The 25,441-nt window shown below is 37.3% G+C and overlaps 1 protein-coding gene and 1 long non-coding RNA gene across 2 annotated transcripts; one reads left to right on the top strand and one right to left on the bottom strand.

The window, feature by feature from the left end:
• Positions 1–770: 770 nt before the first annotated feature.
• Positions 771–7,856, bottom strand: LOC129268989 (DNA excision repair protein ERCC-1-like). Its single transcript, XM_064105874.1, has 6 exons — positions 7,731–7,856; positions 6,541–6,617; positions 5,424–5,523; positions 5,018–5,089; positions 3,645–3,713; positions 771–3,044 (listed from the first exon to the last, which is right to left on the bottom strand). The coding sequence occupies exons 1-6, from the start codon at positions 7,854–7,856 to the stop codon at positions 2,952–2,954; spliced, it is 537 nt and encodes a 178-aa protein (XP_063961944.1). The 3' UTR covers positions 771–2,951.
• A 1,103-nt stretch (positions 7,857–8,959) lies between these two features.
• Positions 8,960–20,930, top strand: LOC129284186 (uncharacterized). The gene is made up of 4 exons (XR_010294965.1): positions 8,960–9,089; positions 14,686–14,891; positions 16,659–16,864; positions 20,557–20,930. It is a non-coding gene; the product is annotated as an uncharacterized LOC129284186 (long non-coding RNA).
• The last annotated feature ends 4,511 nt before the right edge of the window (positions 20,931–25,441 follow it).

Here is a 25,441-nt window from a genome sequence, read left to right as displayed (position 1 = left end):
CATCCCTTTCACTAAATTGTCCCTTGCTGGCCTACAAATGGGTCCCATTGAAGACTTGCTTGATTTGGGTACATGTGGAGAAGTGCCTGATGAAAATTTCAGTTCCAACATGATAATTTTCTTCTTGGTGATATGCTTTTATAGCCATTGTGAACAGATACTTTGTCATGAAGAAGTAGTCACCAAGTTGTCCTGCCACAACTCTAGTCAGCAAACTCTCAGAGTCGTGTTGTGATCGTATTCTTTGATGTGACAGAAGTTGTCTGCAGTAACTTCTTATTGCAGGACCTGTTGATCATTTACCTACAGAAGATCTTGCAGTCTTTGCTTTATTCAAGTGCGCAAGAAGGGAAGAGTGTTTCTTCACCACAATAATGACCCATCAGACAGTTTCCATCAGAGTAAAAAAATGCCATGCTGGAACAACATCCCTATTCATTGGGACTTTCTGTTTTTATTTTACTTTCCCCAAATCATGAAAGTCATCAAATATCATTAATAAAGTGGTAAAGGCCAACAAGAATACAGAGTGCCAAAACCACAGATCTGAGGGGCATTCCAAAATAGTTATTTGAGCAGTGCATAGATGAGTGTGAGAGAAGGGTGAAAGTCAATCACTGTATTTGTAATTAATTTTTAGTGGGTGTGGTTGACACTGATCCCAACATTACCTTTCCTGATACTTTCCTTACAATCTCATACTTTGCAAGCCAATCCATAGACTACATGTAATACACACTACGTACACAAGCACATTAAACCCATGATACAACTATATAAAACTATTTAATCTTTGATATCAAATCATTTACAAATATAGTTCTCAAGAGATAAATGAATCATTCAATTTTCAATGACACATCCATGACAATTTTGGGTTGCATTTGGCTAAGAGAAATCTCATTTCTTATAATTAAAGAAATTGGAGGTATATGCATTCCACATAGTTGACCAAGCAAAGCTTGATATTATGGATTGTCTTTTTCTCAAGAGGACAAAGAATTAGGTTACATATCAACTTTGGAGGAAAATATTTTTATAGTTTGTTGTAACGGGAGCTCATAACTAGAGCAGATAGTCAAGAAGCCCTTTCATCTGAGCCATGAAACTTGCTTTCTTTGCTAGATTGAATCAATATTCATCTTTCACTAGTTATGTGAGAACAAGTTTTCATTCTAATAGGGTCATTTTCTTCAGACGTCAATAGTTTTGATTGCTTGGTTGTGACATGGTTCCAATATCTGCTTCATACAATTAGAGAACAGATGGGCAACTGTACACCAAATTATATTGGATCATTTTAAAGGGATGGTCCAGGCTGAAAATATTTATATCTAAATAAAGAGTAAAATTCACAGAGAAAAATGCTGAAAATCAAAATCAGTTATTGAATTTTAAAGTTCATCAATATTTTGTGAAAACATTTATATACACATCGTCATGAATATTCATTAGGTGGGCTGTTGATGACACATCCCCACTTTCCTTTTTCTTATGTTATTACATGAAATAATAAATGTTTAATTTCTTCATACATGTGTAAATGATGTGTCTCCATTATGATGAAATAAGTTGCAGCAATGAATAACTAATGCACTTAATCAGTTGTCAATCCAATCGTTTTAGTTGTTGGTAGAAATTTTTTGAATAAACCTAATTTCATATAATAAAATACAAAAGATCAAGTGGGGATATGACATCATCAGCCCACCTAATGAATATTCATAAAGACATGCCTAGAACTGTTTCACCGAAATAATGCAAATTTTTTAAATTCAATAACTTTGTTATTTGTTATCCTATTTTGATCAAATTTTCAGCATTTTGCTTTGTGAATTTTCCTCTATTGAGATATAAATATCTCCAGCCTGGACCATCCCTTTAAGTGCAGGCCTTTCCATGTTCACAGTACAAGCAAATTCATTTAGCTCTCCCCATTTTCTTCTTTAATTTGAACTTCTTCTGGTGTTCTTCCATAGAAAAAAAAAGGCTCAGTGAATATAATACTCAATATACACATATCATCAATTTCAGAACATCTGCAAGAATTGCTTCCTCAGTCTTCATTATGGACTTTCCTTCTGTTCCTTCTTAAGAAGGGCTTATTCCCCCACAGGAAGCGCAAAATGAAGATACTAACTCTGTTCTTGCACCTATCCATCTTAAGGGCACACTTGGAAGATTTGCTCTGTCAATGTTCTCTATTTTTTTCATTATGAACTTTTCTTAAATTGTTCCTTTGTAAGGGCTGGTTACTCCATAATAAGTGCAAAGTGATGATACTACTCTGTATATGCACCTATCCATCTTAAGGACACACTTAGAATATTTGCTCTGCCAGTCTTCTCTATATTCTTCATTATGGACTTTCCTTGTCTTGTTCCTTTGTAAGGGCTGGTTACTCCATAAGAAGTTCAAAGTGAAGATACTGCTCTGTATATGCACCTATCCATCTTCAGAACACAATTAGAATATTTGCTTTGCCAGTCTTCTCTATAATAAGAAGTGCAAAGTGAAAATGCTGTACAGGGGCGGATCCAGGATTTAAAAAGAACCCCCCCCCCCAAAAAAAAAAAAAAGGTTTTTTAACCAAAAATTAAGAAAAAATTTGACAAGCAAAAAAAAAAGAAAAGAAAAAAGGTCTTCACTTTCAAAAGGGGGGTCACACTTCTGTTTTAATGGCATTTTTACATTACAAATTTTAATTTTGCTTCTCAAGGGGGGGGGGGGGGGCACAGGCCGGCTGTGTCCCCCCCTGGATCCGCTAGTGGCTCTGTATATGCACCTGTCAATCATATCAACACACTGAGAAGATTTGCTTCCTTAGCACTCTCCATTTTCTTCTCCAATCAGGAGTTTCTTTACGTTTTTCCTCTGTAAGAAGGGCTCAGTGAAGATCAATACATGCATCTGCTCATCTCAGGGGTACGGTACCTAGAAGATTTTCTTTCTTAGCCGTCCCCATTTTCTTCTTCATTTTGAACCTTTCTCCTCTTGTTCCTCCGCAAGAATGGCTCAGTAAAGATACTACTCAGTCTCTGTGCCTGTTAATAAACAAAAAAATAAATAAATAAAATAGAATTTCATTACGTATACTTTAACCAAAAATATAGATCAAGTATTCAAAGCTGATTGGTTTTTAATGAGGTGCTTGCACTAAAAATAAGTGCAATAACCATCCCATGCACTCACTGCCGGATACAGGGGGGGGGGGGGGGGGGTTGGTACAGCCTAGCCCGTGCCCCCCCCCCCTTTGAGAGGCACAAAACAAAAAATGTAAAAACGCCATTAAAACAGTAGTGTGCCCCCTCCCCTTTTGAAAGTGAAGACTTTTTTTTTTTTTGCTTGTCAAATTTTCCTCGGGGAAAATGTGCCCCCCCCTTTTGGAAAATCCTGGATCCGCCCCAGCATGCACTTCCAAATTTATCAGTCCATTACATATTGTGGGCTCTCTTTCATAATACTTATAAATTGGTCATTTTGCTGTTAGCTGAGTAAGCTGGAAATTTTACCATAGAATTCCAGCATTTGAATGTGATGGCAAGCAATACAGAGTCTAGATGCCCCACAAAACTGACTTTTCTATAGTTTACTTGCGATATTTTCATATTTTCAACAATATCGGGTAAAATAACTTTTCTCACCTTTTGAGGTCCAAATCCTGGTAGTAAAGCCAATTCTTCTTTGCTTGATTCAACAATCTTCTCAAATGTCTGTTAAAAAAACAAAGGAGGATCATAGTTTTAGAGGGTTCAAGATTTCTCCAAGATAGATCAAAACACCTAATAATAATAATAGGCATTTATATAGCGCCATCTATCTAGAAATAATCTATTCCGAGGCGCAGTGTTTGTTATTATAATTATTATTACCCGGGCTTTAGCTTGAGCTGCCTTTCAGTGCTCTGTGCATTCAAGGAATTAATCCTGCCGGGTACCCATTCATCTCACCTGGGTTGAGTTCAGCACAATGTGGATAAATTTCTTGCTAAAAGAAATTACGCCATGGTTGGGATTCGAACCCAAGACCCTCTGTTTCAAAGTCAGATGACTAATCCACTGGGCCACAATGCTCCACCTATCTTACAGATATACTGTACATATTAGAATAGGTACCCACAAGAAAATTGAATAGACGACTAATATGGCATCGTCAGGAGAAAAGTTAGTATCAATACAGAAATCTCCATCCCCCTACATGTAAGAAATAACATATTAAAGATTAATACCAGTTGTGGTAATGATCTCAGTTAAAAGAAGAATCCAATGAAACTACCACCAAAGTGTTAGTACGGATAAATAAAAACTATGTGCCAAATAACTCTGGAAGAACATAAATAACTACTGAGAAATGAGCAAAATAAGCACAGAATTCCATCAAATGTCGGGTATTTTTCGAAGCAATATCAATACACTGTCCCACATATGCTTTTCTGTTTTAGAGATTATCAGAATTATCGATTTTGAGCTAAGATTTCATGATTTTACAAAGATAAGATTACATTAATGTACCAGATCTAGATGTGTGATAATATTTTGACAATTAACCTCGATTTAAAAGACTTTCTCATGAAATAATTGTTTGCTGCAACTACAGTGTTTTACCATTGAGGACAATCATAACAACATCATCTTAAGCAGGGCCAACCGAGAGAACAGTTTTTTGTATGGAAGTGGCTACCCTGGGTAAAAATGACGTTATCATCATCACCCCGATTTTACAACTTAAAGACCAAACTGCAACAACTATACCAACTTGATAACTACAGGTATGCAAATGGCTATTTGATGATTTATACAACAGTCACATTTGCGCTATGGTGGCCGTACGGTGAGTCGAAAACAACCGTTTTATTATTTTTATTCAAACTACCTATACGTAGCTATTACAAAGATGTTAAAACGGCTATTTTCGACTAGCCGTATGGCCACCGTAGAGCAAATGTGACTGAGGTATTAGCAGATGATCTTCTTCAATAAATGCCTGTGTAATGTCAGTTCACGTACAAGGTACTTACCCTGCAATTGGCTAGCAGTGTGGTAACATCTGTCTTATTCACCGACTTCACTGTTGTTAGACAATCTGTCATCTGAAAATAAAAAAAAGAATATAGAAATATAATATGAAGAAACTCTAAATGTATGTGGGTCTTTCCATGAAGTTGGGGCACAAATTGTGACATTTCAGTGTAACTCAATACTAATTACACTATACATGTATTGTTTGAAGGCTTTACATTTGTATTAGGACCATACATTTTACTGGAAATTTGGGGCCATAAAGACTAATTTTCCATGAAGTTATATGTATAATGCTGCTTGGTGGACCAAGTGGATATATAGACCATTTGTTTTCCTGCACCACTGAAACCATCAGAAATCATACAGAGATCATTCAACTCGACTGTAAAAGTCTTTACTCACTTTGGAGATATGGTTCTGTTCCACTTTCTCCTTTAGGGCATCGGCTGGTTTGTTCTCGTAAGCTTTGTATGTCTCCAGGTACCTCCCTGCTTCCTCAGCACTGAGATGTAATAGAGATGACACAATGTGAAGAAATATTACAAAGGCAAGGGAAAGGGTACAAGCTATTAATATAGGATTTGTATAGCGCACGTATCCACCTTGCTAGGTGCTCAAGGCATTCCTATATTACCCCGGCTATTAAAGCTAGTCTACCCATTCTGGTGCGCACAGCTTTTTTGAGGAATTACTTCCTGCCGGTACCCATTTACCTCACCTGGGTCGAGTGCAGCACAGTGTGGATAAATTTCTTGCTGAAGAAAAACATGCCATGGCTAGGATTCGAACCCATGACCCTCTGTTTGAAAGGCGAGAGTCAGAACCACTAGACCACGACGCATCCACACAATCTTGATCCAGACTGACCACAGCCCTGTAACATAAAGCTTAACCATTACTTAACGGGGGAGGGGGGTTTGATTTTACCCCCCTTGACAAATTTCGTCACTACGCCACCGCGCAGATTTTTTGACCGCACTGCTCGCTGAGTTTTTACTTTCAAGTCTTGCGCGTCTTTTGAGACCAATTTTGTGACACCTGGGTACGTGGTTCCTATGTAATTACGCAACAGACTTGAATCCGTGCACAGAGTCAATGCAAATCGTGGTTTCTCAACCAAACATGATAGATGTATGATTATTTTTGTTTATACTTTTGTTGGTTTAAATGGATTGAATTTCATACTCTCATTTGCATGATTAATCAATCAAAAATATTAACAATTAAGTTCTTGAAAATTTAACTATACAGTCTTGTAGTTTACATCCGGCTCTATGCGCGTGCATATTTTTTGCTATATAAATATATACTTTAGTATATGAGCTCATCTAATTTCCATATGGTGAACATTTAAAAACAAAAAAAGAATATGATTCCTCATTATAAATCTACATCAATGAGGTGTTTGAAACCATTAATACACAATTACACACTAAGATCATATTAAGTAACGCAGCATTTCAGGAAGAGTAAATGAAGTTGGGAGAAATATTTTTTCAGAGTTCCTTGAAATACTTACTTCCAAGCTAGCATGAGTGTACAGTCAGTAAGTATTGCTAGCCGGGCCAGTTCCTTCACTGAATGATGAGGGTCTTTCTATTGGAAAAAAAGAAAAAAAAAAAAAAAAATACCAATTAGAGTAACATAAATTCATGGTCTCCACCTTTGTGTTTATACAGAGAATCCAAATTTCCGGCGTTACCAATTTGTCCACTGCCAACTCGTTCACTCACCACATGGTCTACCTTCATTTATTCTAATGCCATTCCGTCCAACATTTCGTCTTACAACCATTTGGTCCAATAACCATTTGGTCCAATCATCACTTCCTCTAATCACCAGTTCGTCTATTACCATTCCATCTAATAACCAGTTGGTCTAATACCAATTTTCTTTCTTTTCATTCATTTTGCACAATGAACACTTTAGTTTAGATCACACGGTATTTGGACCAAATGAATATTGGACCAACTGGTTATTAGATGGAATGGCATTAGACTAAATGAAAGTAGACCATATGGTGAGTGGACGAACTGATGATAGACCAAATGATAGTAGATGAGCTGGCAATCGGACGAATTGGCATTAGACAAATTGGAAATAAACCATTTCCAGCAGATACTGGAATATTCTCGAGGACATCTTAATTTTTTTTTTTAATCTACAGACAAAGTATATGAGGGCTTTTCTGTAATCTACCTTTAGCTGACAATCATGTTATTATATAGAAACATCTCAAAGGAGCTTGAATTTGGATTCTCTGTTTAACCAGACAGAGAGACGGGCCTAGGCTAGATAATTCAAGAGGTTCCTATATTACAACAAGCTCAATGAAAAAAATTAAAACTATTGGTACAGCTCCATGGTAGAGTTACCTGTTATGTACATGTAATAAGATGTACAAGATGGCATGACATGGCACCATAAATTACAGTGCGGCAAACCTGATTGTATATACTTTGGCTGTGAGCTTGCCCGACATACATGTAGCAATCATACTGTTACCAACTTGAACTGGGCTGGTGAGCCTCTGCAACAAATTTATCTGGCATTTCTGACATTTGTACCCATCTCTATTTTTGAGCTTGATGCGGTGGACCTTTATTTCTTGTTTTTCGTTACAGTTCAATAGGCATATATACCCAGCATTGATATTGATTATATGTTGCATTTCCTATCTATTCTTTAATGGTCTTCTTTCTTCAGTACCAGCGACCCACTTAAATCATCTCCAGCGCCTCCAGAATTGGACTGCCCGTCTTGGAAGTCCGCTGTGACACACCTCCTGACCCCGTTACATAATTTACAATGGCTCCCTATTAGACAATGCATCATTTTTAAGCTACTTCTATTGGTATACATATCACTCAATAACCTAGCCCCAAAATATTTGTCTGATTGTTTAGAAATTTATGTCCCAGGTAGAGGAACTAGATCCTCTCAAGACCCACTTTAATTAATATATTATCCAACTAAACGAAGTAAGACCGTAGATAGAACCTTCACTGTTGCATCCTCAATGGAATGGAACACACTCCCTCTCACATTAAGAAAGTCCGAACAGTTGAATCTTTTAAGTAGTCCCTAAAAATTTTTTTGTTCTAGGCAACTGCCTTCATTTTTATATGTATGTCATTCTGTATTTGTTTTGTTTGTTTGTCTTTTGTATGAATTTGAAATTGTAAGTGCTTTGGGCCACTTGGGAAATATGGGGCGCCAAGTGTCCGCCAGTCATTCCGTACACAAAATGTGTTTTTATTCAGACGAAAATCATTTCGTCATGACGCTTTTTTATTTCGTACACAAAATTTATTTTTTGTCACACAAAATCAATTTCGTCTCGACGAAATGCACGAAATCAATTTCGTCTAGACGAAATGTAATTGCGTCCACAAAGTTTATTTGGCGTGCCATACGAAATGAATTTTTATCAAACGAAATGGCGCACCAAATGTCCGATGGTAAATTCCGTCCAATTCACGCCATTCCGTACACAAAATGTGTTTTTGTTCATATAAAAATCATTTCGTCATGACGCAGTTTTATTTCGTATACGAAATTATTTTTTGTCACACAAAATCAATTAAATGTAATTGCGTCCACAAAATTTATTTCGTTGCGATGCGAAAATCTATTCCGTCGACGAAATCATTTTGTGTCAAAACCACAAAAAAATTCCGTCAACGAAATGATTTTGTGTCAAAACACAAAAAAATTTCGTCGACGAAATGATTTTGTGTCATAACACAAAAAAATTTCGTCGACGAAATGATTTTGTGTCAAAAGACAAAAAAATTTCGTCGACGAAATGATTTTGTGTTTTGAGTCTTTTTGACATAAAATCATTTCGTGTCCTCTGTCTCGAAGGGGACATAAGAAGGTCGCTGATTGGCTGCACCTTGCTCAAGCTGTTTTCGCTCCGGGATATCGGGACGATCACACTTTTTCACAGCTCAGATTGGCATGTTGGTGAACTTATTAGCTTAGAATTAGATTTCACGTTATTCATGCCTACATGAGCTGCATACAACTGCTCTAATCGGTAGGATGTGGACGGACATTGCATTCGTAAGTTCAGCTATGTTTTCGACTTCAAAATTACGTTGAAAAAAAAATGGGAATTCGTTAGTCGTTACCAAACTTGCAATTGCATTTGCAAAAAGCTGTGTAACAATACTAACTTTAGTCCCGTGTATTGAAGTTTATGTACTGTAGTCAGCACTCAGCAGACCATTGGGGGGGGGGGGGGGTTGGTCTTTTCTGCACACCTAAAAGGTAAAATGGTTATGAATTATACAGGTTGAAGATAGTTAGGCCTTGATCTTAATAAATAATGTAAAATTCATTTCGAGCAAAATGCTGAAAATTTCATTGAAATTGGATGACAACAAAATTTATTGATGCCTGGCCGTACATGCCGTATGAAACTCTAAGTTCTAACTTAACGTTAGGCTACTCCACTCAGTGACTCACGCGTATTTCGAGGTTAGTATTAGTATACTAACCTCGCAGCATTAACCACGTTTGGCAATGGATTTCTAACTAGTGGGTCACGCGTGCTGTGATCCCACTTCTGGTGTCCACAACACACAACTTCTATTGCTTGATTTTTCTGTGCGCGGCGGCATGTAATGAACCCTTGAGTGACTAGGCCTAAAAAACTCAGGCGATGGTTCGTATAGCCAGCCATTAAACACTCCACTATAGCCTATAGGTGAAGCGGAGGTTAGCAGTAGTGAAGTGTAGTGGAGCTTACACGAACCATCGCCTGCTGTACTAGTAATATAGTTGTGGTACTGCCTGGCCCTGGCCCCACTCATTACTAGTTCGAGGTTAGTTGCTACATATAGTTGCTACAGTACATGTATAGATCTATAGTACTAACCTCGTACACCGAACTGCATTTGGCCCTGGATTTCAAATTTTCTGTGAAGTTGGCAAACATCGCTTCATTACAATACAGAATTAATATTTGCCGAAACTCCTCGCTACTCACCGGGGCGCTTTGCGGTGAGTAGCCATAATACAAAAAGTCAATAGTATATTTTTAATTAAATCAAAATCATATTTAAAAAAAAGCAAATTTGATTACTTTGGAGTTTGGACTAGAAAGTGACTTCGCGTGTCTCTTGTTTTTACGCAAATAAAAGGAAGCCAGATGGTGGCGCTAATAAATTTCACAGCCTTGATTCAGGCTCGCTTAAAATGCAGCTCCTTGGTAATTATGCCCCCGCAGACAAAGTCCGGAGGGGGCATTAAGCGTTGCCCCTGTCCGTTGATTCGCCCGCCCCCCCCCCACTTGGTTTCCGCGCAATAAATCAAAATATATTTCGATTTATATATATTGATTAAAATTTTTTTTGGTGTGTAGGTACATGACACCATAACAGGCTAACTTTGAATTCGGAGTCTGCAGGTCCAAGGTCACAGCTCATGAAATATCCGAGTTGGTTTCCACATGATGACTTATGAAATATTCTACATATTTAAACGAATTTGAGTGTGTAGGTAGATGACACCAAAATACAGGTTAAGTTCGAATTCGTAGTCGGCAGGTCAAAGGTCACGGCTCATTAAATATGCAATTTAGTTTCCGCATGATTACTTTAAAAATATTCTACATATTTAAACAAATTTGAGTGTGTAGGTAGATGATACCAATACAGGCTAAGTTCGAATTCGGAGTATGCAGGTCAAAGATCACAGCTCCTTAAAGATATCTTATGAAATATTCAACAGATTTTTAAAAAATGTGGGTGTGTAGGTAGATGATGATGATGATGCACAGCATTTTTACAGCGGCGTAACAGGGTTCGTTGGCCAGGGGGGGGGGGGGCAAGAGCCAAAAATTTCCCGGTCATATCATGGTATGAATAGGCGTAATGGTGTAATAAGGCGACTATTTTGAGAAATGCAGCTCCTTGGTAATTATGCCCCCGCAGACAAAGTCCGGAGGGGGCATTAAGCGTTGCCCCTGTCCGTTGATTCGCCCGCCCCCCCCCCCCACTTGGTTTCCACGCAATAAATCGAAATATATTTCGATTTATATATATTGATTAAAAAAATTTTTGGTGTGTAGGTATACATGACACCATAGTACAGGCTAACTTTGAATTCGGAGTCTGCAGGTCCAAGGTCACAGCTCATGAAATATCCGAGTTGGTTTTCGCATGATGACTTATGAAATATTCAACAGATTTATAAAAATTATGGTGTGTAGGTAGCTGACACCAAATACAGGCTAAGTTCGGAGTCTGCAGGTCAAAGGTCACGGCTCATTAAATATGCAATTTAGTTTCCGCATGATTACTTATGAAATATTCTACATATATTTAAACGAATTTGAGTGTGTAGGTAGATGACACCAAAATACAGGTTAAGTTCGAATTCATAGTCGATAGGTCAAAGGTCACGGCTCATTAAATATGCAATTTAGTTTCCGCATGATTACTTATAAAATATTCTACATATTTAAACAAATTTGAGTGTGTAGGTACATGTAGATGATACCAATACAGGCTAAGTTCGAATTCGGAGTATGCAGGTCAAAGATCACAGCTCCTTAAAGATATCTTATGAAATATTCAACAGATTTTTAAAAAATGTGGGTGTGTAGGTAGATGATGATGATGCACAGCATTTTTACAGCGGCGTAACAGGGTTCGATGGCCAGGGGGGGGGGGGGCAAGAGCCAAAAATTTCCCGGTCATATCATGGTATGAATAGGCGTAATGGTGTAGTAAGGCGACTATTTTGAGAAAGCCAGAACTTATCTTTAAAAAAAGTTGCGAGCGAGCGAAGTGAGCGAGCAATTTTTTTTTAACCTTTTTAATACAAAAATCCAATTTTGTGATAGATTTTGACATGATATCCAGATAATAAATTTATTTAATTCTTCTCTCTTTAGATTCCTTTTTTGTCACGGTGGTCTGTACGCGCCACTGCGAAGAGGATTCTTTGCGGCAGTAGCGTGAAGAGTAAAAAACAAAACAAAAAAACAACGAGGGGCGCAGTATAGAACATGTGCCAAAAGGCTGCTTTATATATATATAAAAAATGCTGAAATAAAATCAAATCAAATCCAACACCTATAGTGTCCTACTAGGCCCTGCCAGAGGCAAGACTTCCAGATTGCTCTTTCTAGAATTGATTTACATCCTGGATAGAAATAAGCTTGTCTTGTATAAGTGGTTTGGGGATAAAGGAATCAGTCCAGTGGCGTAGCTAGGATTATTTCTCTGGGGAGGGGGGCAACGGGGGGTCCTTGCTTTTTCAGGGGGGGGGCACTATCTTTTTCTCTGTGTGTGTATGTGTCACAAGGGTGTATCAGACTTTCGCCAATAGGGGATGGGGCCCAAAATTATCTTCACCTATATTTTCCCCGATCAGTCATTTCTTAGCCTTATTCTTATAAAACAACATCAATATGAAATAATCTCATAGGCCTTATATAAAAAGTGCGAGCGCGAAGCGCAGGCGAAGATTTTTTTCTTTCTTTTTTTGAACTTTCATGTATTTATTTTGTCCTGAAAATTTAACATTCTGGGCACTGTTTGTGATCCTGAACAAGATGCGTATGTAACGAGATAATTACTGAGAATGCCAAGCATGAACAGAATATTTAACAAGTGTTCTAGCATGATCGAAAAGGGACCTATTAAGGACTGTTTACCCATGAAGACGGTACATATTTCAATAATGGGAACACGAAGCGCGAGCTAAAAATTCTGACCTAAAAAATTGTCATTCTAAGCACTTTTTGTAATTATAAATGGGAAGGTATGTAACTAAACAATTGATGCAAGCGCAAATTGGGAATTTGAGTGTGGCAAACTGATTCTGTTTGGTTCTGCTTGTGTAGACTGGGGCCCGTTTCTCAACACCGTCATAAGTCTTCTAATTTCTTAACTAAATTGGAGATAGTGAGCTACTTGTCTACTAACTGTTTCACGAATCCCCCTTTGCCAAGATCGGGGACAACTTGACGAAATACTTATGACATCTCCGAACCTGTCATAACTTCTTTCTAATTAATGACGTAGTGATATCATGTGGGTAGACTATGACATTCAAATGAGCCTCGAAATTCGAAAATTATAATATTACGTAATAATTCATAGAAAATGAATTTTATTGCAAACAAGTGGGATAAATCATTCAATAGTAATTGTAATGCACAGAAATTATAACAAGTGTTGGTAAAAAATCACAAAACCATTAATTTTAAAGCAGTAAAATAATTGAATTGACAAAGATTCTACCACTTCAGGCCATCCATAATTGGACTTGTACTCGTTGCTTTCAGACCCTTATCAAGATTTTGATAAATTCTCTTTCTAATATATGCATAGAATTTATAAAATTGTGTGTTTTGGTATCTAAAGAGTTGAACAATTCATGATGATAATATTTTGATGGTGTTTGGAATCCTAAAAACCTGTATAATTATCATCATTTTAGGAAGAAAGCCTGCACTTACGTAAACTATTCAAATTTTATATCTGGGGGTACCCATCTCAACGTCCACATGTGATTTTTATTTGGTCATGAAATGAATTAGTGATAATTTCATTTCCTCGGCAATTTAATGCCCATGTCTGCATGTTTGAGTATTTTTAATGCATATTTTGCCTCTGCTATTATTTTGATAGGATCTATTTCCAAATTCATCACAATAATCGTAAGTCTGGAGGAGCTGTGATGTAGTGGTTCTCACTCTCGCCTTGTAATCAGAGGGACGTGTGTTCGAATCCCACCGCGGTCTGGCGTCCTTTGGCAAGGCGTAAATCCACACTTTGCCACTCTCGACCCAGGTGCTAAATTGGTACCCGGTAGGATGTGAAAGTCATTGTAGCTTGTCCAGTACAGTGTGCGCCTCACCGGCGACTGACTGGAATACTCCCGAAAGAGTGGAGGATGTGCACACGTTGTGTGCGGGAATGACTGATTGAGTCCGATCACCGGGGTAATAATATATCTGTAAAGCGCTTAGACACGTCATTCCGATGTATTAAGCGCTATATAAAAGCGGATTATTATTATTATTATTAGGTTTTATCATAATTTTACTTTTTGAAAATTATGCTATTTTGTGACTAAGGCTACGTCTCATGTACTTTCCACCAATAGTATACGATATCAATGGATTCTAGTTAATCCTTTTGGGTAAGATTGGAACTAACTCTGTGTTTGGTAGATAAAGTTATATGACTAACTTGTCCAAGTGTTGAGAAACGGGCCCCTGCTGAGTACATGTAGGCCTAGAGGTTTTATGCCCCCACAGACGAAGCCCAGAGGGGGCATTAAGCGTTGCCCCTGTCCGTCCCCCCCCCCCCACTTGGTTTCCGCGCAATAACTCGAAAAATATTTAATGGATTTTAAAAAAAATTCGTGTGTAGGTAGATGACCACAAAATACAGGCTAAGTTCGAATTCGGAGTCCGCAGGTCAAAGGTCACATCTCATTATATATGTAAGTCGGTTCAAAGGTCTAAATTTGTTAATTATATATATATGCATATTGGTTTCTGCATGATATTATAAGTTCAATCATATTGAATGGATTTCTGATCGCGTTAAGCGGGGGCATCTGTGTCCTTTGGACACGTCAAATTTTCTTAATTATGTGTAATTGATTTTATGACATGTGTTTACATTTGCTGCAGATTCCCATTCAGCCGTTGGACTGAACCGGTACTGTAACACAGTATGGATGGTCAATATGAAGCGAGCTTCATTGAATTCCTCCAAGAGCTTTGTACTCCGTTTTGCTCATTTTGAAGATGGTAGCTTTGACAGGACTGGGCAAGTGACTCGTCTTAGACAGGATGCTTTCCCAACCATATTTGATTTCCTGCCTCGTCTTCAGAAGGTAGAGTAGATCTATATCATACATGTGTTCTAAAGAAATATTTTCTCTGTATTATCTACCTTTGGTTTGATAGAACATTGCTTTAAATATTCCATTTTCAGTAGCCAAATAGAGATGAAAATTATCCTATTTGGGAGGGTAACCATGGACCTGGGCCTTTACTGTGTATTTACAGTAAACTCTTACTAAATGAACAAATATATTAAAAATTTGGTTTACCCTACATAATAATCCTGGGCTACTTTTAGATTGCATAGCCCGGGGGGGGGGGGGGGGGGCTTTTTGGTCCCCCTCTTCAGATCTCCGTCGATCGCAACGAAAACCAATGCACACGTCACCATCAATGTAATCTGCAAGCATGGAGCTAAGGGTGTATCGCTGATTTTACAGAATTTAAATTTATTTTTAATAAATTAATAATGCTAATTTATGCCTAAATATAGAATTCTCTGCTTTAAAGGTAAATCTCTAAATAATTCCCCAAATTCTATGATTTCTAAACAAATGTGCTCCTGAAAAAAATGGTAAATCAAATTTCTAATCTTATGTATTTTATTGGTTTTATAATTCCATACGTATTTCTTAGTTTTGGGGCCTTATGTATTTTATTGGTTTTTTTCAATGGGATCACTTCGTGGTACTATTCCAATTATAAAAAGCAAAGATTTGATTATTTTCAACCAATCAGTGCAAGAATAATGATGCATTTGTCAATTATGACTGAAAACAGAATTTCCATTGGATTAAATATGTATACAAAATAATATTTTTTAGCAATTTTTGGTCCAACATAAACTCATAAAATGTTGGGTAACTGCGTATCCGGGCGTCTCGAATTTGGTCTCAAAAGCTCTGTGAGAATAGAACGAAAAAAAAATAATGGTACCTCGTTTCTCATTGTGGACTTATCGTGAAATATGTGGATGGGGGGGGGGGGGGCTTATTAAGCCCCCCCCCCCGGGGCTAGATAGGGTTAATATATCATCATTAATATTTAAAAAAAAAAATTTATTTTGTTGCAAGTCACTGGAAAAGGTTTGATTCCTAAATAAATATTATTCTTCATGTATTATCGAATATTTAATTGAAAAATTTAAAGCTATCTTTTCATTCGATGTATTAAGCGCTATATAAAAGCGGATTATTATTATTATTAGGTTTTATCATAATTTTACTTTTTGAAAATTATGCTATTTTGTGACTAAGGCTACGTCTCATGTACTTTCCACCAATAGTATACGATATCAATGGATTCTAGTTAATCCTTTTGGGTAAGATTGGAACTAACTCTGTGTTTGGTAGATAAAGTTATATGACTAACTTGTCCAAGTGTTGAGAAACGGGCCCCTGCTGAGTACATGTAGGCCTAGAGTTTTTATGCCCCCACAGACGAAGCCCAGAGGGGGCATTAAGCGTTGCCCCTGTCCGTCCCCCCCCCCCTTGGGTTTCCGCGCAATAACTCAAAAAATATTTACTGGATTAAAAAAAAATTTTGGTGTGTAGGTAGATGACCACAAAATACAGGCTAAGTTCGAATTCGGAGTCCGCAGGTCAAAGGTCACATCTCATTATATATGCAAGTCGGTTCAAAGGTCTGAATTTGTTAATTATATATATATGCATATTGGTTTCTGCATGATATTAAGTTCAATCATATTGAATGGATTTCTGATCGCGTTAAGCGGGGGCATCTGTGTCCTTTGGACACGTCAAATTTTCTTAATTATGTGTAATTGATTTTATGACATGTGTTTACATTTGCTGCAGATTCCCATTCAGCCGTTGGACTGAACCGGTACTGTAACACAGTATGGATGGTCAATATGAAGCGAGCTTCATTGAATTCCTCCAAGAGCTTTGTACTCCGTTTTGCTCATTTTGAAGATGGTAGCTTTGACAGGACTGGGCAAGTGACTCGTCTTAGACAGGATGCTGTCCCAACCATATTTGATTTCCTGCCTCGTCTTCAGAAGGTAGAGTAGATCTATATCATACATGTGTTCTAAAGAAATATTTTCTCTGTATTATCTACCTTTGGTTTGATAGAACATTGCTTTAAATATTCCATTTTCAGTAGCCAAATAGAGATGAAAATTATCCTATTTGGGGGGCTAACCATGGACCTGGGCCTTTACTGTGTATTTACAGTAAACTCTTACTAAATGAACAAATATATTAAAAATTTGGTTTACCCTACATAATAATCCTGGGCTACTTTTAGATTGCATAGCCCGGGGGGGGGGGGAGGCTTTTTGGTCCCCCTCTTCAGATCTCCGTCGATCGCAACGAAAACCAATACACACGTCACCATCAATGTAATCTGCAAGCATGGAGCTAAGGGTGTATCGCTGATTTTACAGAATTTAAATTTATTTTTAATAAATTAATAATGCTAATTTATGCCTAAATATAGAATTCTCTGCTTTAAAGGTAAATCTCTAAATAATTCCCCAAATTCTATGATTTCTAAACAAATGTGCTCCTGAAAAAAATGGTAAATCAAATTTCTAATCTTATGGATTTTATTGGTTCTATAATTCCATACGTATTTCTTAGTTTTGGGGCCTTATGTATTTTATTGGTTTTTGTCTCGCCTGCATAGCAGAGCGAGACTATAGGCGCCGCTTTTCCGACAGCGGCGGCGGCGTCAACATCAAATCTTAACCTAAGGTTAAGTTTTTGAAATGACATCATAACATAGAAAGTATATGGACCTAGTTCATGAAACTTGGGAATAAGGTTAATCAAGTATTAGTGAACATCCTGCTCAAGTTTCAGGTCACGTGACCAAGGTCAAAGGTCATTTAGGGTCAATGAACTTTGGTCAAGTTGGGGGTATTTGTTGAATTACTATCATAACTTTGAAAATTTATGGATATAGTCCATGAAACTTGGACATAAGGTTAATCAAGTATTAGTGAACATCCTGCCTGAGTTTCAGGTCACATGACCAAGGTCAAAGGTCATTTAGGGTCAATGAACTTTGGTCAAGTTGGAGGTATTTGTTGAATTACCATCATAACTTTGACAATTTATGGATTTAGTTCATGAAACTTGGACATTAGGTTAATCAAGTACCACTGAATATCCTGTGCGAGTTTCAGGTCACATGACCATGGTGAATGGTCATTTAAGGTCAATGAACTTTGGCCGTGTTGGGGGTATATGTTAAATTACCATCCTAGCTCTGAAAGTTTATGGATCTAGTTCATAAAACTTGGACATAAGAGTAATCAAGTATCACTGAACATCCTGTACGAGTTTCAGGTCACATGACCATGGTCAAAGGTCATTAAAGGTCAATGAACTTTGGCTGTGTTGGGGGTATTTGTTGAATTACCATCCTAACTATGAAAGTTTATGGCTCTAGTTCATAAAACTTGGGATATAAGAGTAATCAAGCATCACTGAACATCCCCTGTGAGTTTCAGGTCACAAAACCAAGTCAAAGGTCAGTTAAGGTCAATAAACTTAGGCCATGTTGGGGTAATTGTTGAAGTGCCATCATAACTTTGAAAGTTTATGGATAGAGTGAATGAAATGTGGACATGGGTGTAGCTGAGGGGAATCCAACCCAAGTAAAAACTTGTTTTTATAAGAAAAAGAAAAATCAGACAAGTTGATAGGTGAAAGTTTGAACAATATTGGACAAACAACAAGAAAGTTATGAATTTTTAAAAGTTGTAAATATTGGTAATCACTATACTCATGGAGACTTCAAATTGGCCGCATATGGGATGTCATAGTGATGTAAGGCAAGGACTACTCTTCCATGTACTCCAATACATATTATGGCTAAAATGTTATTTTTCCCAAAAGTTTTATTTCAAATTATATTTTTCTTTCATGAGGACATAAAACAATATACTACCTGGGTTATATTTAGATTACTGCCCCAGGGGAATGGGTACTTAGGAGAAAACCACAAATCCCTGATAATAAAGTACATGGCCTTTGGGAAAGTTGTCCTTGCCCTTTGTCATAATTTACTTACCTAGTTGCCAATTTGAAATCTACATAATATTAGTGATCTCAATTTTAAAGCAGCTGTAACTTTCTTATTGCTTGTCCGATTTCTTTCAAACTTTCACCATTCTGTTTAAATTATTTTTCTCCTTCCCACCACAATATTTTATGGCCAAGGCTGGATTCCCCTTTAACCCTAAATCTCCCGGGGTATTTTGATTCTTGTCATTCCCGGGGGGGGGGGGGGGGGCCATTATGGCCCCCCCCTTAAGATCTCGGCCACCGATCGCGCGAGCGACGCAAAAATTTGCACGCTGGTAGTGTGCGATGTAATCTACAAGGCTGTATGGTAAAATTTTCCAAAATAATGAGATTTTATTTTATATGAATTAATTATGCTAATTTATGCATAAATCATACTTTTTGCTCTAATTCACTAAATAAAGCTCCTAGAATGCTAATTTTTGGTAAAAATATTCTTTGTAGCATTCTGAACAATGGCAATTAAAAAAAACTTAGGTTTGGAAATAAATTTCTTATGTATTTTATTGTTTTATGAATTTCTTATGTATTTCTTTGTTTTTTTACTTTTTGTTTTTTTATTGTTTTTTCAATGGAACTCGTTCCATACTTAATTCTGATCATAAACAAGGCAAAATTAATTAAGTTTAATCAGTAAAAGTAGAAATAATGATACATTTATGAATTTTGGCTAAATACACAATTTTCTTTGGATTTGTACATGAAATCACGTTTATGAGCAATTTTGGGTCTGACATGCACTTACATAATGTTGCGTAATGTCGTAACCGCGTACCCGGGCGTCACAAATTTGGTCTCAAAATTTGCGCGAGACTTGAAAGTAAAAAGTCAGTGAGCGGCAAGGTCAAAAAATTTCGCGCAGCAGATATATCGCGAAAATTGTCGAGGGGGGGGCCATTATGGCCCCCCCCCCCCGGGAGAATTAGGGTTAAGTCTCCGTTCAAATGTCATTTATGGTCAATGAACGTGGTATTATGTCATTATATGAATGATGTTTTTGTGAATGATTATTTTATAGTAGTTTTCAAAGTTAGCACTGCTGCTATATTAAATTGCGTAATGCAGGCGAGACTGCCAGAGGCGTTCCACTTGTTTTTCAATGAGATCACTTCGTGGTACTATTCCAATTATAAAAAGCAAAGATTTGATTATTTTCAACCAATCAGTGCAATAATAATGATGCCTTTGTCAATTATGACTGAAAATAGAATTTCCATTGGATTACATATGTATACAAAATAATATTTTTTAGCAATTTTTGGTCCAACATAAACTCATAAAATGTTGCGTAACTGCGTATCTAGGCGTCTCGAATTTGGTCTCAAAAGCTCTGCGAGAATTGAACGAAAAAAAAAAAAGGTACCTCGTTTCTCATTGTGGACTTATCGTGAAATATGTGGATGGGGGGGGGGGGCTTATTAAACCCCCCCCCTGGGGGGGGCTAGATAGGGTTAATATATCATCATGAATATTTTAAAAAAAAACATTTTTTTTGTTGCAAGTCACTGGAAAAGGTTTGATTCCTAAATAAATATTATTCTTCATGTATTATCGAATATTTAATTGAAAAATTTAAAGCTATCTTTTCATTCTTCTATCTGTTTTTGTTCAATATTTCTTATATGTTTCTTTTTTCTAATTCATTCATCTCGTACAGAATTCACCCAAGCCAAGGAATTCCCCGAAAGAAAGACGTTTTGATTCAGCAAACAACCTCCCAGATACTGCAAAGTCTTCAGCACCTTCATTTCTCGAGGACCACTCCTACTCAATATCAGAAAGTCCAAGAGGGGTAAAGTGGAAGATAACAGCAATAATGGACTATTAAAAACTTGGAGAAGAGGCTGAAACCACACAGCAGAAGTCCCGCCGTGTACATTACTTGCTCCTAAGTTTGGACAAACATGACTCGCAAAACTTTACAACAAATAATTTACGATATGTGCATTCTGATTATTTAAAATAGCTCAATGAAAAAGTTTACCACTGGGCATGTAACAAAAGTGCATTCATTAAATTTGAACGTGTTGCAAAAATGATGTCTTATAGTATATTCATTCTGACTTAGAATGTCAGAAGAGAAAAAAGTTTGTGAATAGTAGGAATGACAGCAAGCTGACAGAAGAATAGAACAGGATAGAACAAGGCGATAGTTATGAATGAGCTGTTGGATAGAGACAAAAAGATGAATTAAGAATGGGGGTGATAGAGAAAGAGAGACGGGTGTTGGGGGAGCCTGTGATCAATGCCTGAGAAAGCGAAGATTACCATAATTTTTTAAAGGATTTGAACAGTCAGGAAGAATCTGGGTTTTTTTTTCTGTTGGTATTTCTCAAAATACTTGTATGTTTTATGTAACGAAACGGGTATAATCCTTCGGAAGTTTCACTCACACAGAAAATATTAACTAAACAAAAGAAAAAAAAGCCAAATAATTCACTGATTTTCAATTGTTCAGTAACTCTCATATCCAAAGTGCCCCCCCCCATCATTTCAATGTATTGGAGAGAGAAGAAAATACGGGGGGGGGGCAAAACATTTTTGGGATATGTGCAAGGGAGCGAAGCGACAGCAGAAAATTATTTTGCAATATATGCGAGAGAGCGAAATGACAGAGAAGAAAAATGCAAGGGACAAGAGATTTGGGGAATATGTGAGAGGGAGCGATGTGACCAAGCAGAAGAAATGTAGAGGACATAAAATTGTTGGGGTATGTGAGGTAGCAAAGCAACCGATAAAAAAAAGCAGGTTAAAATATTTTCGAATATGTGTGAGGAAGCGACTCGTTCACTCTTGAGCAGTAGGGACTTGTTTAAAAATAGCTTAAGAAATATGCGTTTTCTAAGCATGGTAAACACATATTGTAGGCCTACGGTAGAATTTAGGTGCTGTAAGAGTTAGATTCTGAATGAGCTGCATTTGCTGGTAAGACATGCGCAGAGGATCTTTGTCTTTCATCCATTTTCCACACTTTTCTTTTGATTTCAGTTTCCAGGCAGAAAGGCCCACCCTCCTGTGGATGCCAATGGGGCAGGGGATTATATGCTTAAAATGCCAATTTTTCTGGTTGGAATATCAAACATTATCCTGAGCTTCGCGCTCATTTTAAAAATTATGTATAAACTATTAATGCTGATAAATACATTTAGATGTGCAGTGCTCTCTTGTAAAGCAGTTTTGTACTGAAGAGGCTACCCTGGGTAAATAAAACAGAATAAATGAATAAAGAAATAAATAAAAATGATGTTTCTAATCTCAGACTTTCTTATGCCCCTCGAAAGCTCACCCGCTCTCTCTTTATCTTTGTTTTCATTATTACAATTCTTTGTTTCTCTTTTGATATCTAAAGTTCCGGTTTTTCCCTTTCTATCGCGCACTATTCTAAGCCCCAGCCCCACTGGCTTCCACAGGAGGGGGGGGGGGGGGGGGGGGCTTCCCCTGAAAACTGAAATCAAACAAAAGAAATGTGAAAAATAAAAATGGATAAGAGACACAGATCCTTGCCGCATGTCTTACCAGCCAATACAGTTCATTCAGAATTTGACTCGTAAAACACCTAAATTCTACCGTAGGCCTATAATAGGTTTATTGCCATTTCGTCTACTGCCATTTTGTCCACTCACCAAATGGTATGTCATTTCATCTACCATCAGTTGTTCCTTTTCCACATCTTCCAATTACCATTTTGTCCAATAGCTAGTTCGTCTAATAACCAATTTGTCTACTTTCATTTGGTCTAATTGCATTTTTGGCCAATTTGTCCAATAGCCACTTTGTCCATTTTCATTATGTCTATTACCATTTAGTCCAATAGCCAATTGGTCTAAGGGCAAATGGCCACTGACCACTTAGTCCACTTACATTTTGTCTATGTTCCATTTTGTCCAACTGCAGTTGATCCACTGTCACTTAGTCTAAACCCATTTCATCTAACAATCATTTGGTCTAATCATCAATGGGTCCAATTGCCATCCTGGTCAATATTCGTTTCGTCTACAATCAAATAGGAATAGTCTACTACTAGCAGTCCTTCTAGTTTGGTGCCTGTGTATTGCTACCTCAACTCCTGTTGCTCTTGTGATTTGTTATTAATTTACACCTGTCGTTTGATTAATCTTTTATTAGTGTTTTTTTAAGCTCCATTGTAATACATTTTATGTTTTTATGTAATGTTCTCCCCATCCTTTCCCACTTTTCTCTCTTTTTTATTTTTTTTGTACCGTCTATTAGTACTATCATTAATTACTATTATTACAATTATTATCATTGTTATATGATGAGTGATGATTATCATTTTTAGGTGTGCATTTGTTAAAAAAAAGAAATGAGGGTAAATTCCAAATCAAAGGACCCTATTTCAATGTTATCATTTTTAACCACTCCAATTCCCCCTTTTGTGTGCGTGATGTGGTAGAGAGAGCGGGGGGGGGGGGGGGGGGGGGGGGTAGGAGGCTGCATGCTGTACCGCATCATTCCATTCCTGATAGCAGGCCTATAGTTATATATTTTTTTATCTTCAGGAATTTCAAGGTATATTTAAGAAGTCATTTCGTCCCCCCCCCCCCGGATGATGCATTATATTTGTATTAGACAACATGGCTATTGGACCAATTGGCTATTAGACTAAATGACTATTGGACGATTTGAGAATTGGACGAACTGGGCGATTTGGTTGTTAGACAAACTGATTATTGGACCTAATGGGTGGTGGACGAAATGATAGACGAAATGACAATTATCCGGTAGATAATTTGGATATTGGACCAACTGATATTAGCCAACATGGCTTGGACTAAATGAACATTGGACGAACTGATTAATGGAGATGGCATTAGCCTTAATAGAATTAGACTAAATGGGTGGTAAACGAAATTGCTATTGGACGAAATGGCATTTATAGACAAAATGAAGGTAGACCATGTGGTGAGTGGACTGTATGGCAGTAGACGAATTGGCAATTTACCTTAAAATATGCGTTTACCATTCTTAGAAAACGCATGTTTCCTAAAACAAGTCCCTACCGCTCGGGAGTGAATGTGTCGCTCCCTCGCACATATTCCAAAATATTTTGACTGACCCTGGGTAAATAAAATAAACAATTACAAAAACAAAAATGTTGTTTTTAATCTGAGACTATTTAATGCCCCTCGAAAGTTCACCTGCTTTCTCACTCTCCCCCTCTCTATCTTTGTTTTTATTCATTTTCATTTTACAATTCTTTCTTTCTCTTTTGATATCTATAAAGTTCAGATTCACCCTCTCTAACTTGCACTATTCCAAGCCCCCGCCCCATTGGTATCCACAGGAACGGGGGGAGGGGGGGCTTACCCCCTGGAAAATAAAATCAAACAAAAGAAAAATGTGAAAATAAAAATGGATAAAGACAAATAATCCTCTGCGCATGTCTAACCAGCCAATACAGTTCATTCAGAATTTAACTCTTACAACACCTAAATTCTACCATATTATCAGTTTACCATGATTATAGAAAACGCATATTTCCTATGCCATTTTTAAACAAGTCCCTATCGCTCGGGAGTGAACGTGTCGCGCACCAGCACAAATTCGAAAAATATTTTGATTGACCTGCTTTCTGGTTTTTTTTATCGGATGCTTTGCTCCCTCACACATACCACAATTTTTGTCCCTCTTTCCTTTTACTTCTGCTTGGTCACTTTGCTCCCTCTCACATATTCTCGAAATATTTTGGCCCCTGCATTTGTTCTTCTCGTCACTTTGCTCTCTCACATATATCCCCAGAATAATTTTTCTGCTCGGTCGCTTCGCTCCCTTGAACATATCCTAAAAATATTTTGCTCCCCCTGCATTTTTTTCTGCAGACAGCCAATCCATTTCTCATCCAACCTCTCTCTCTCTCCCCAATACCTTGAAATGAGGGGGGGGGTACTTTTGATATGAGAGTGTCTGAACAATTGAAAATAAGTAAAATATAATTTGGCTTTTTTTTTGTTTAGTTAATATTTTCTGAATGAGTGTATCTTACAAAAGGATTATACCCATTTCATTACATACAACATACACATATTTTGAGAAATACCAAAAAACATGTACTATTCATTACTGTCCAAATCCTCAAAAAAAAATTATGGTAATGTTCGCTTTCTCAGGCATTCATCAAAGGCTCCCCCACACCTGTCTCTCTTTCTCTATCACCCTCAATCTCAATTCATCTTTTTGTCTCTATCCAACAGCTCATTAGTAAAGGTCAAGTCTACCCAAGAAAATTGTTGGTTCAGTTAAATTGAGAAAAATCAAACTAGCGTCAAATACCAACAGAAAAAAAACCAGATTCTTCCTGACTGTTCAAATCCTTTAAAAAATTATGGTAATCTTCGCTTTCTCAGGCATTGATCACAGGCTCCCCCAACACCCGTCTCTCTTTCTCTATCACCCCCATTCTTAATTCATCTTTTTGTCTCTATCCAACAGCTCATTCATAACTATCGCCTTGTTCTATCCTGTTCTATTCTTCTGTCAGCTTGCTGTCATTCCTACTATTCACAAACTTTTTTCTCTTCTGA

Source organism: Lytechinus pictus, chromosome 10 (assembly GCF_037042905.1).
Source record: "Lytechinus pictus isolate F3 Inbred chromosome 10, Lp3.0, whole genome shotgun sequence".
Lineage (NCBI taxonomy): Eukaryota > Metazoa > Echinodermata > Echinoidea > Temnopleuroida > Toxopneustidae > Lytechinus > Lytechinus pictus.
This window is presented reverse-complemented; position numbering and strand designations above follow the sequence as displayed.